This window comes from Symsagittifera roscoffensis, chromosome 7 (assembly GCF_963678635.1).
Source record: "Symsagittifera roscoffensis chromosome 7, txSymRosc1.1, whole genome shotgun sequence".
NCBI lineage: Eukaryota > Metazoa > Xenacoelomorpha > Acoela > Convolutidae > Symsagittifera > Symsagittifera roscoffensis.
In genome coordinates this window covers 5,280,518-5,293,065 of record NC_087068.1, presented here as the reverse complement: position 1 = coordinate 5,293,065, position 12,548 = coordinate 5,280,518, and the positions used below count along the sequence as shown (strand labels likewise).

Below are 12,548 nucleotides of genomic sequence, written 5' to 3'. Positions count from 1 at the left end.
ACCCACCAAACATAACAGCTCAATCACTACCACCACCATTTATAACCACTGAAATAATATATAAATACGACAGATATACCAAAAAAACAATTGGTTACATCACATTTTATAACCCATACTCAGGATTATCATACACATGTATATTCTAAAATTATTAATTTTTCTCCAACTCCTTTTTCTAGTAATCTCAAATCAAAACATAAACCCTTCTCCCCGCACAGGACCCCAAGATTTATTAGTAACACATTACGATTGTGAAGAAAACGAACAAAAAACACTACACAAGTATGCAATAAATCAAGTATCACAGTGCGAAACAGAACCCCAAACCATAGAAACTACAAATGTCATAGCAACACTTTATTCAAAAGCCCGAGCAACTACAGTTATAGGATATAAATTCACAGCAACATTTTCTGAAAAGAAAGTACATTGTTCACAAGTCTCAAACGGAAATAAAAACCGACTTGACCATGAATCATTCTACCAGAGTAATATAGAACGACTTTTACATCTCAATCCCGAAGATTGTAAAAACGAGTTACTCCGACTAAACATCACAAAAAATAAAAACACAGATAGAAATTTAGTATATTTCCAAGTTTTTTCAGATTCTGTACATCAAGCAGAACTTGAAAGATATCAAGGACATATAAAATTAGATGAAAAATACCCATACAACGGCGCACACGGACGATTAACCTATGACATGCACGATAAACACTGGATACCACACATTGGTATAAATGACCCATCAAACTGCAAAGCAGACACAAAAAATAAAGGATACCAAGAAATAATGTTTTTCGATTGGAAAATACAACTCGAAAAAATACAACTCACACGAGATTTATCAGACAACACAATGATTTATCAAGGAATTAGATTACCTTGTAAAAACGACCAAGGTTATTGCGACCCTACAACCAGAACACAAGCAACAATTGTAATTGTTTGGTTCCCCGAAGACACATGTACAACATTTCAAGTAGCAAAAATACACGCTCGTATGATAAAATTTCACGAAAAATATTTTATACAATCAATACCATATGAACAAGTAAATCCATTACGAAAAATAAGTTCTAATTTTCGAAATATTCATAATATAGAAAATAAATTAACACGTTTTCAAATATATCAAGAAACAGAACTTGCATGTAAATACAGAAACCCACTTCACAAAACACAATACTCTGAAATATTAGTTGAATACGAAAATGGATTCGACATGACCACTGGAAAAATAAAAGTCGACCCATACGCCACAAGTCATCCCCTAAACGAAGGAACATCATATATACCAGTTAATTTTCAAAAGAATACAGGTCAACCTGGTGGACATTTAAAACCCCAAAACGATCAAAGCACACGTTTACAAGAACTATCACTAATGAATAGTACATATTTTGGTAATATCCACTATGATATTCACTTAGATATGAAACTAGACTACACGATTAGCCGAATTTTTCAAGAAATGTCACTCTCCGAATTAGAAACATTACACCAACTATGCGAATTAGAAAGAACACAAATATTACAATCACTTGCACTAGCAGTATTAAAAATACCCTACGCAGGATATTTACTATCAGGAAATAGATCAAATTTTTTAGACTATGAAGGAAACATCTTATGGTTTTATACTTGTACTAAAAAAGTATCACCACTATACGTTTTTGAAGATAAACGATGTTATAAAAGAATCCCTATCTTTTATAAGAATAAAGTACATTTCGTTGACACACTTTCACGAAGAACCTATTTCTGGGATACCGCAGTTCCATGTGGATCAGAAAATAGCCACAACGTAGTACAACTAAACCCTGATGAAGATAAATATTACCTTCTCACCCCATATCCCACATTAATGCAATCACTCAAAAAATTTTCACCAGAAAGCATTCGCGCTATCGCTCGAAACCCAAATATAGACTTACAATCAATAGGAATATACTCAAAATCAGATATTCAACATCACATTAGAACACAACAATTCCAGGAATTATTAACACAAATGGACACAATACAAAGACAATCAATTGACCAAAACTTACGCAAACTTGCCGAAACCGCAGGATTTGCAGACATCTATACGCAAGACTATAGCGGATATTTTAAAGACATTAAAGATTATATATATCTAAACGGTGAAAAATACCGTCCCCAAGATATATCACCTATCAATATTTTTAGCTTTGTTACACTCAAGAATGAAATTCTTGATTTTCTAGGATGGCCCTACTACATCTTAGAAAAACTAACTATTTTATACGCAATGTTTAACTTTATTGGATTTCTTTTTTCACTCTTAAAAGGAATCTATAACACATGTGCTATACACACACAAGTCAATAGACAAGCAAGTGTAGCACGCATACTATTTGCAGGATTTTTTGGAATATTTTCTACATCTATAAACAAAATTCTTTTAGACGCACAAATAAAAGAATATAACACAAAAATAGCAACAAGACAGAACACATACGACGAAGAACATAACAATGCAGACACAACACCAACAGCACCACAGTTACCACCCCTACCACATAACCATCCATTATCCCTAGTCCCACGTAATTTTCGAAATTTAGCCATAACACATAATAATTTTAGACCAACCATATCACAAAGTCCCATCCAACATATAATGCCACACCACTCACAAGATGAAAATACTTATGAACAAATTATAGAACAACCCCATACCACCGCTTTTCAGTCTCAAAATAATAATTTTTTTAGCCCACGATGAGCCGACAACTTGGATCCCTACACCGATCAAATTCCCACCCAACCAACCTCACCACTCCAATCCCAATAATACCACTTTTTGCTTTTCCGCCACCCGATTCCCCATCCAGTAATGTAACATCCGGCATGAATTCCGATACTTATTCACACATCTCAGTTTTATACTCCATCTCACAACTCAATAACCCGAATATTGAAACCCCCGATGAATTTGCCGACTCTGAACCATCTCCATCAAATAATTTTCACACCAATTCCTTAAATTTTTCCCAACCCCCTTTTCAACCCATACTACCAAATAACCCTGACCCAACCAATTCTACACCCTCTTATGCTTCCCAAGTCACTCCAACCTACTCCTCACTTCACTCAAACCAATCATCTCATTCTTCAGACACCCCCCGAATCTCCCCAGAACTAGATAATTTCATTACCCTACAACAACAATCCTATCACCTTGACACCCCAACCATAAACCAAATCTCATCCACAATAGATTCATCCAACCCTCCTACCCCTACACCCTCTTCAATTTATACTGATTCATTAGCACCATCATCCACAAATACTGTATCTTCACTCAGCACTAATAGAGCTTACCGCACTTTTAAAAGGAAGTTCCCCAACCATCCTTTCCCAGCGAAACCAGGAACAGCCCGTGAATATATCAACCATCCACAACACACTAACACAAAAGAATTTTTAGCTATCACCTTACCCTCATTTCCACAATACACCTTAAACACCCCTCATGACACTAACGAGACACGTAACTTTGTAGACGAATACGTTTTAATGCCTACCCTTCCTTGGACCTCATATTATCATTTTACAAATCCCCTTTGCTTACCTTTATCTAACACTCATATCGATTTAGAACGAAATAAGGACATGCTATATCGACTCACTACACCACTAACACCTAGACAATTTACTTACATTGGATACAAAAAATCACTAAAAACACACACTGCACCCCGAGCTAATGAATATACACTAGAATATTACGATCATAACATCATCAGAACTAACCAAGATCAATTCTTAGACGACGATCGCTTCGCTAACCCACAAATCACCGAGAAATTTTTCATTAAAACACCATATGTATTTACACTAAATATCTTCGATCGCAAGTTTGACCACATTATCTCAGAAGCACTAACAGACACGCAAGCCTACGAAAGTTTTAAAGAACGCTTCCAAATATTTTCACTAACCTTTCGTTTCCTTGCACCACATGAAAGAGATTTGCACTGCTCACACGATATTATGTTGCGCACTAAACAAACACACACATATACTTATTATCGTTTCATCCAAAATCACTTTGACCTACACACTCCCTCCAGACAACCACACCATCGTTTTCAATTCATCAATTCCAAATACACCTCACCATTCTTTCTTAACTTCACATATTGCATTAAAGATACTAACTTTCATGGTATTCTTCGAAATTATGATCCCATAACCCAAATGTATATCTTTTGTCCCATCACCAAGACCTTCAACGCAGAAGAATCCCGACCCTTCCTCATCCCACACGAGTTTGTACAACCTATAGAAATCCCCATTTTAGAATTCATCCATAACACTAAATTCAACCACAAATTATATAATCTAATCCAAAACACACCTTATGAATTTGCAGTTGGCACTGAAGAACTAACCACCATTAAGGCACTTCAATTGCTTTGGCCACTGCTTCAAACTAAAAATATCATCCGCATATTAGCCAAACTACTAACAACTTCAGATCTCATCCACGACATTTTCCCCCACGGTTTCTTCCCCGACGACTAACAGGTAAGTATGAATTATCCATATTACTAATTAATTCAAACATTAGAAACTCACCATTCTTTATCCATGTTTTCTTTAGAATTTTAGCCTTCATCCTAGATCATCTGAAAAATTCACAAAAGAAAAACAAAAAATAGCAAACTTCTTCAAAACTGTTTAAGACCCTATTAAATTTTTGCACCAACAATTAAATAAATATAATACCAATGCAGTAAATTAATTTATAATTTTTTCCCCCACCAGCAGTAAATCTAATAATGATGAAAATTTGTAACTTAATTTCCCCCAACAACTAGCAGTAAAATTAAAATTCTATGTAGTAAATTCATAAGAAGCAAAAGCAGTACTAACCTTTTGATATTTTCATTCACTCGCATAAAAATTCTATCCAAACTCGCACAGCTCGCCCACGAAGAATTGCTTAAAGTAATGAATTTCAGTTCCAAGCTTTCACACTCGATAACTCTAACACAAGATAACATGTTTCAAACTTTACTTTAACCCGGTTGGAAAGGAATTATATACTAAACAAAACTAACCAATGCAGCTTACTAAACACCACAACACATAGCATAACAGCATGACTAAGAAAAGGAAACCAACGGTACCCAAACCGGATTAACCCAGTTTAAAACTGGATAATTTATTCTTTTGAAGACTATTATAAAGTCTAAGAAAGAAATAATAAAACACAAAAAAGTCGAAAGACAAACCCATACCACAAACAATTTGATTTTTGAAAAAAGGACACAACCAACAAAACATAAGAAAAACCACAACAAACCCAACATAAAACGTTGTCACATAACAGGACCTCTCACAAAAACCGCATGCAATCATACTCCCACTCCTGGCCTAACCCACCAGGAAGGAAGGACGTCCTGAGCATGCTCTATAGCCGGCCTAACCCACCGTGCTACATCCACGCTTTGTGACCACACTCCTATTTTTAATAAGAGCTACTCAAGGGTGAGTAACTCTTCAAAATAACTGAACTAAAACAAAAAGCTTTTGTGAAAACAACTAACTAAAATCATAATTAAAAAATATTAAACTAATAAAAGTTTTATAAAATGTAAATTACATTATGCAATACATAGATCAGAATACAACACCAAGGACGAACATCCAAAGACAAAACGACCCTACTACACTCGAGAAAGAATGGCCAACTACAATCAAAATGCCGCCCACAATCACAACTCAAAGGATTTAGAGTACGACTTGACTTCGCAGAAAAGGACTTCATTGAACTAGACCAATGACCACCTCGATGTTCAAGTATACGTACAGATCCGAGTAACCAGGCATCCCCTCCACGCACAATCTCCACGCCATTCCCAGACAAGGTCAAACACAAAGAAGTTCTCACCAATGAAACAGAAAAACCTGACATAGCCAACCATTCTGAAATCAGATTTGAGTTTGTTGCGAAAACCCAGTCGTTGTCTTGAGAAGACACAATGATTGAATCTGGGACTTCTCTAATAAGAAAACCCAGAAGAAATAAGATGTTCGCCAAATACCAACGTCCATCATCCATCTTTCGAATTGCAGAAAAACTATTCTAAAAAACTCTGTAAAACCCGGATGGGTGGAACCTGATCTAAACTACATTTTATGATTGGATAAATTAGATATTTTACCAATGTAAAGTATTTAATATTAACCAATCATGATCCATCTAACTAACAATCCACTTATTTGTAAGTGCTGAAATTACTTGTAATTTCAGCACCAGAGAGATTTGAATTTAACTTAGAAATTAGTTGAACTCTCCCGAGTACTTCAGCAGCCGCAATAAACCAGTATACCCTAGATCTATTGAGCCTAGCAGAGACTAGTTAAACAACCTGAGACTAGATAGTATAAGAGTAAGATTAGGATCGGTATTAGACTAAGAAGTTGCACGAATCTATCCGGCCGAAAATAAGATAGCGTGACGGTGTACCCTATCCGAAATTACTCTATGAGTTATACCCATCGATCATAACTCATTTTGAAATTCAGAATAGCGATTCCCTTCAACAATCTGATTCAACCTATAGCGCTTCCAGCAACTACAGTTCAGGGAGGTGAAACACTTGTTACCATGGGGTGGGGGCTTACACTAGGAACTGGAGAGAGTGGCGTTTTGAGACATGTCAAGGTCAAAGTGATCCCGAGAGACTTATGTAACGAGTTGTTTGGAGGCTACGTTACAGAGAACATGATCTGTGCCGGATACAAAGAGGGGGGTCGAGATGCCTGTTACGGGGACTCCGGAGGACCTCTGGTGCTTCAGAATCCAGGTGGTTTCTTCGAACTCACCGGAATTGTTTCGTGGGGAGAAAACTGTGCTTTATCTGAAAAGCCAGGAGTTTATACCAATGTGATAAAATACATCAGGTGGATCAGAAACAATGGCGGCAAATTCAAGGGATGAAAACCATCTGAACACCTCTAACAGAGACACCTGGGTGGGGGTTGGGTTGGATTACTAGCAGGGCGGGGGTTGGGTTGGATTACTTTTTATCGTCATAATAGCAGCAAACAATGATAAGTATTACTCTGGGCTCTACTCTGTTCCTATGGTTGTGGCATGGGTTAGGTTTTTTAACTATGAAATAATAGTTTCAAACAAACCAAAAAACTGCACTAATTTTTCTTTCAAGAAATAGTTTAACTGAAAAAAGGCAGGTCAAATTGCCATCGTGGATTGTTTTTGTCCTGTTATGTATACATATATAATTCATATTGAGTTCAATTAGTTTATATATAGAGTTTGATTTCTGGTGCCACTGGTGCTAGCCAAGACCTTGGTGCCATTTGATTAGTACCTGTCAGCGGTGGTCGTGTACGCTTGTCATCTGAAATAGTTGGAGCTATTATGAGTTATGATTTAAGTTGAGGACTATCATTAAGAAATTTACCGTATTGATTTCGCGTTTTTCACATGGTGCAGCAAGCAGGTTACGGCGGGGACGGGAAAAAACCTACTCGGAATTATGGCATTTTGGCCTAGCAGGTGCACGGAAGCACCAATGCTGTGGGAGCACTGGATTACCCGTTTTACATGGGGGCGGGGGAGGTAATAGTGAAACATTCGTTCAATCCGGCGGCTTTCTATTTCGCTCGGACGTTGACCGACGCGCAGATTGCGGATCTTCCGGAGGAAGTGAGCGGAAAAAATCGTCCGGAGGCGGAACAAACCCTAATTTCTAACATTTATCTTTGTCTGGGGGAACGCGGCCAGGAAAAAATTCACAACCGAAAGCCTCGCCTGGATCTGGCCGCTACCGGATACCCACGAGTGTTAGACGAATTTGAGAGCGTATTCAGGAAGGAAAGAAATGAGACATTCCAGACGTTTCAATTACTAGCCCGGAAGCAACGGGAAGGGAAGACACTGGAAACGTTCCACTCACTATTGAGCGGGTTAGCAGCCAGATGTGCTTTAGGAACTCTAGAGCGACGAATTTTACTGAGGTATTTACAGTAAATATGTCTAATAAGGAAGCAGAAACGGAACTCTGTCGTTCAACCAAGACACCGGATGAGGTCTACTGATTTGCCTGGTCATATAAGCGAGGGGACAAATATGCCAAAACGTATAAAACTTCCGTTGGTGGTTCCGCGGCGGCAAGCGCGGGGGCGTTGCAGATAAAAACATAGCCAATTAACGCTTTTCAGGGTGGACGAGGGTTTGGCAGAGGCAATAACCGGGGCGGCGGAGGAGCGGACCGGAAGTGTTTTAACTGCGATCAGAGTGGTTTTACTGCAGAGCATATTGCTCATGAACAAGCATGCAGCAATGCTACGTGAAATTTTTGTCGAAAACCGGACATTATGAGCGGACGTGTCGGGGTCGCAGAGCAGCAAAAAGGGGACGCGTGGGGTTGATTGACGAAGATGGCACCGAAGGAGAGCTTCGTCAGAGCGCTCCGGAGGAGAACGTATCAAATTAAGGACTCGAACGCGGTAACACATAGATGGGATTCAGATAGTACAACAAATTATGTTGTTATGTCGGTTCGGCGGAAACAGGAGGAGGAATTGAAAGTCGCGGGGCAAAATTGGCGTTACGAATCAACGGGTACGCAACCCAGGGCTGGATTGATAGCAGATCGCCTAATTCCATTTTACTTTAGGGTAACTAAAACGTACCTTAGGGACTTGTAATGTGCGTCTGCAGCTGTTGGATCCGAAGGATGACCAGTTCCGGGACTACGAGAATAATCCATGAAGTTCATGGGAACGATGGTCGTTACACTCCAGACCAATGGACGGACAACAAAAGAAAACATCAATATATTCGGAGGTAGTCGGCCATCCCTCATTGGCCGGTTTTTGATGTCGGAGCTGGGGTTAATGTTGGTCCAAGCACCAGCGGAGCATGGGGTGCACAATGTCCAGAAGCAGGGCGAGACTGCGGAGCAAGGAGAGGATCTTGATGATTGGCAGAAGCATTTCAGTAAGCCATTTCATCTTTTTCACAGGGTAGGGCTCAGTCATAACTATAAAGTTCAAGCTGAGTTTTTCAAGAACCTGATACCAATCCAGCAAAAGGCAGAAGAGTGCCCATAACGTTGCAAGAGATTGTAGACAAAGAAAATTATAAACTCTTGGCACGAGGGCATATTCAAAAATTAGAAGAATGTTCCGATAAATACTTTGTCTCCCCGATCGTCATTACTGTGAAAAAGGATGGCTCGCTAAAACTGGCAATAGAACCAAAAGAGCTGAATCAGCAAGTCCATAAAAACAAAAAAAAATGTCCTAAATTGAAGAGCTAATGGACATTGTGGGGCAAACGATAAGTAAACGAAAGCAAGGGATGTTTTTTTTTCAATAATGGACTTGACATACGCTTACTGACAATTACCTCTAAATGAAACTACTAGCCAATACTGCAATTTTTCACTGGAAGGTGGTCGCTCTACCGGTACGTACCGATTTAAAACGGGATTTTACGAGTTAACAACTCTGCCGGCGGAATTTCAACGGGTGATGGACGCATTTTTTTTGGAATTCCCGTGTGCGCACGCATTTATCGACGACATTTTGGTTATATCGAAAAGCTCTAGAATTGAACACATTGCTCTAGTAGAAAAAAATTTGAAGAAAATTGTTGAAGAAAATATGACACTAAAATTAGAAAAATGTAAATTTGAAATTTGCGAGAACTGAATGCGAATGGCTGGGCCACCGGATCACGAAACCTGGTATTACTCCGTTGGTTCGAAAGACGGATCCGATTGATCAACTGGCCGCTCCGAGGTCGTTATCACAACTAAAGTCATTTATGGGTTCGATATATAGTCTTCACAAATATCTACCATCACTAGCGGAATGTTCAGTGCCATTGCGACCGCTTTTAAGCCAGAAAAATTAATTCCTGTGGACAAACGTATGTCAGTTAGCGTTTGAAATGTTAAAGAAACAAGTCGCGAATATTGTAGAATTACCACACTTTGACGTGCATAAAGCTATCCGAACTGTGTGTGATGCGAGCCATAATGGCCTAGGAGCAGTCCTTGAACAGCTCGGTTCAGAAGGATGGCGGCCTAAATCGTCCCGGTTTTTGAATGAGTTTTTGAATTATTCAACCAATGAATTGGAATTGTTGGCCGTGGTCTGGGGTTCGGAATACTTCAGAAATTACATTTTTGGTAGGCAATTTACTGTGGTAACAGATAATAAAGCCTTAGTAACCTTATTAAATGGAAACGATAAGAAAAACAAAACCATGTTTAGTCGCCTGACCCGCTAGATTGATCGAATTATTCCATTTGATTTTGTTATTGAACATATGCCAGGGGCCTGCCCGATAATTTATCAAGGCATCCGGTGGGGGAAGCTACGCGAGTGAGCCTTCATGCTAATACGTTCACAGTTGCAAAATTGAGATCAATTACCAATTCCCTCGGATACCAAGTAGAGAAAACCACCTAAGTGGCCATTAGCAAGTCAAAAAATTAATTGTTTCAGCAAATGAGCACAAAATCGGATCAAGTTTCTACCGGATGAGGGCGGAAAAACACGTGATCATCTTTTGACCAATCATAATGCAGCAACGCGTATAATTGAGTGCAATTACCGCGAAGGCGCGAAAATAGTCAAATCGATTAGCGAGTGTCAATTACGTCAGTTTGCCGTCAATCCTTTTTCAAACAACAAAGACGAACACCAACTTGAAAAAATTAAATAAATTACTTTTACGATATCCAGAGATTACCAGAATGAGCATCAGGGAGGTGGAAGTGTTCGATGCGAGATTGGAGGAGGTGACGACAGGAACCAGAGATGTGAAATGCAACAGTGTTAATTCCATTCCATCGGCATTTGGGGGGGGGGGGGAGTTGTTTCCTGCAACGTACCCGGCAAACGTGGTTATGTCCGTATTTCAACGGGACTGTGAAATTGTTCGGAAGAACGACGCTTTGCCAGAGCTATTTAATCTCAAACTAATGGAGGCCAACTACATGGGAGAGCCTCAAATGAGTGCTATCAAGGAATTGGTGCAAACTAAAGATCCAGAGATTGAGAAGAAAATCCGAGCAATGGGTGCTTATTTGGGATAGCACAATCACGACTTTCACGTCCGTGAAAATTGTCTGTGGATGGACGAACGACTCCTCATCCCGGTTCCTCTGAGAAAGGCGGTGGTCAACCGAATCCATTGTTTTCATCACGGCCAGACAAATATGTTCGATGCGGCGAGGAACGTGTGTTCCCCTACATCCACCGGAGTTTGGTGGCGGTCGCGGATGGTGGCAAAGAGTGCACCGAATCAGGTAAAAGCCTTAAACCAATGTGCGCCAAATTTGATATTGGGAAGGTTTACGAACCAAGGGAGCCTAACGAATGTCTGCAATTAGATTTTTGTGGCCCAATTAAGTATCTAAATCAGTCAAATAAATACGTTTTTTTTTGACGGTGGATCGGTTTTCGCGATGGCCATTTTGGCGATGATTTCGGGAATAATTGGAGTGATAAAGTTCTAAGGTTTATGAAACAATGTATTTCTCATCACGGTGTGCCTAGAAATGTTTTCATGGATCAGGGTTCTAGCTTTATGTCAAAAGCGGTAAAATCGTTTGGTAATTCCGAGGGAATAGAAATTGTCTACTCCCCCCACCCGTAAATGATCACCGAGCCACTGGCTGTGTAGAACGTACAATTGGCAGTCTGAAAAATTTTGTTTTAACTTCCGTGAAAGAAAAAGATCATGGTAATCTCGAGACTATGGTAGAACGCGCGCTTTGTGCTCTTAGATTTGCTCCTAACGCTACACTCAAAATAACGCCGTTCGAAGCACATCACGGCCGGGAGGCAAATACCGTCCTCCGGAATCTTACGAAAAAGCCATCGTTACAAAATCTCAATTGGGAGAGAGTACTGAAAAAATCTGCATGTTTAGATTCTAATGACTCGCGCGCGGTAAATCTTCCGCAGCCAAGAGCGCCCAATCGGGAGGATAGGTCAGACGCTGACTATGACGTTGAACTCATAAACCATCCGAGAAAACTCGCGGAGGACCAATTAGTGTCCTTAGCTGATATGGGCTCGGCGCCGACGGATGCTTCATGCGGAAACAAAAACTAAGAGGTAACGAAAAAACCGGAGTCAGGAGCGCAGACGCCCAGGCGTCCAAATAGGCGGATGGAACTCTTGTTCCAACGCGTTAAAAACAACAATAAAAGTTATAGACCATTAAAACGTAAAGTAGTTTGTGAACCTAAATATATCTTAACTCTAGCAAATGGGTCTGTGCTTAGAAAAAGTGGAGTCGCGGAAAAAGTACGCAATCCGAAGGCATCGGAATTAGCGAAGAAAGAATTGCCCAAACCTCCGACTATGGTTGACGTAAAAAGGAGAATCGAGCGGAGGCAGATAAGTCAAGTGTAAGCGGCAAGAAAAATGCACGGGCTCAGACGCGACCAAGGTCGCAAAATTGGCACAATGATAACGACTCTGAGTCGGATTCCGATTACAAGCCACTC

At 39.7% G+C, this 12,548-nt stretch overlaps 2 protein-coding genes across 2 annotated transcripts in view; both read left to right on the top strand.

Annotated features, from left to right (window-relative positions):
* Positions 1-12,548, top strand: part of LOC134851744 (centrosomal protein of 290 kDa-like) — a 495,955-nt gene that overhangs the window by 179,139 nt on the left and 304,268 nt on the right. The window lies entirely within an intron of this gene.
* Positions 6,656-6,988, top strand: LOC134851866 (serine protease 1-like). The gene has a single exon (XM_063868142.1). The coding sequence runs from the start codon at positions 6,656-6,658 to the stop codon at positions 6,986-6,988; it is 333 nt and encodes a 110-aa protein (XP_063724212.1).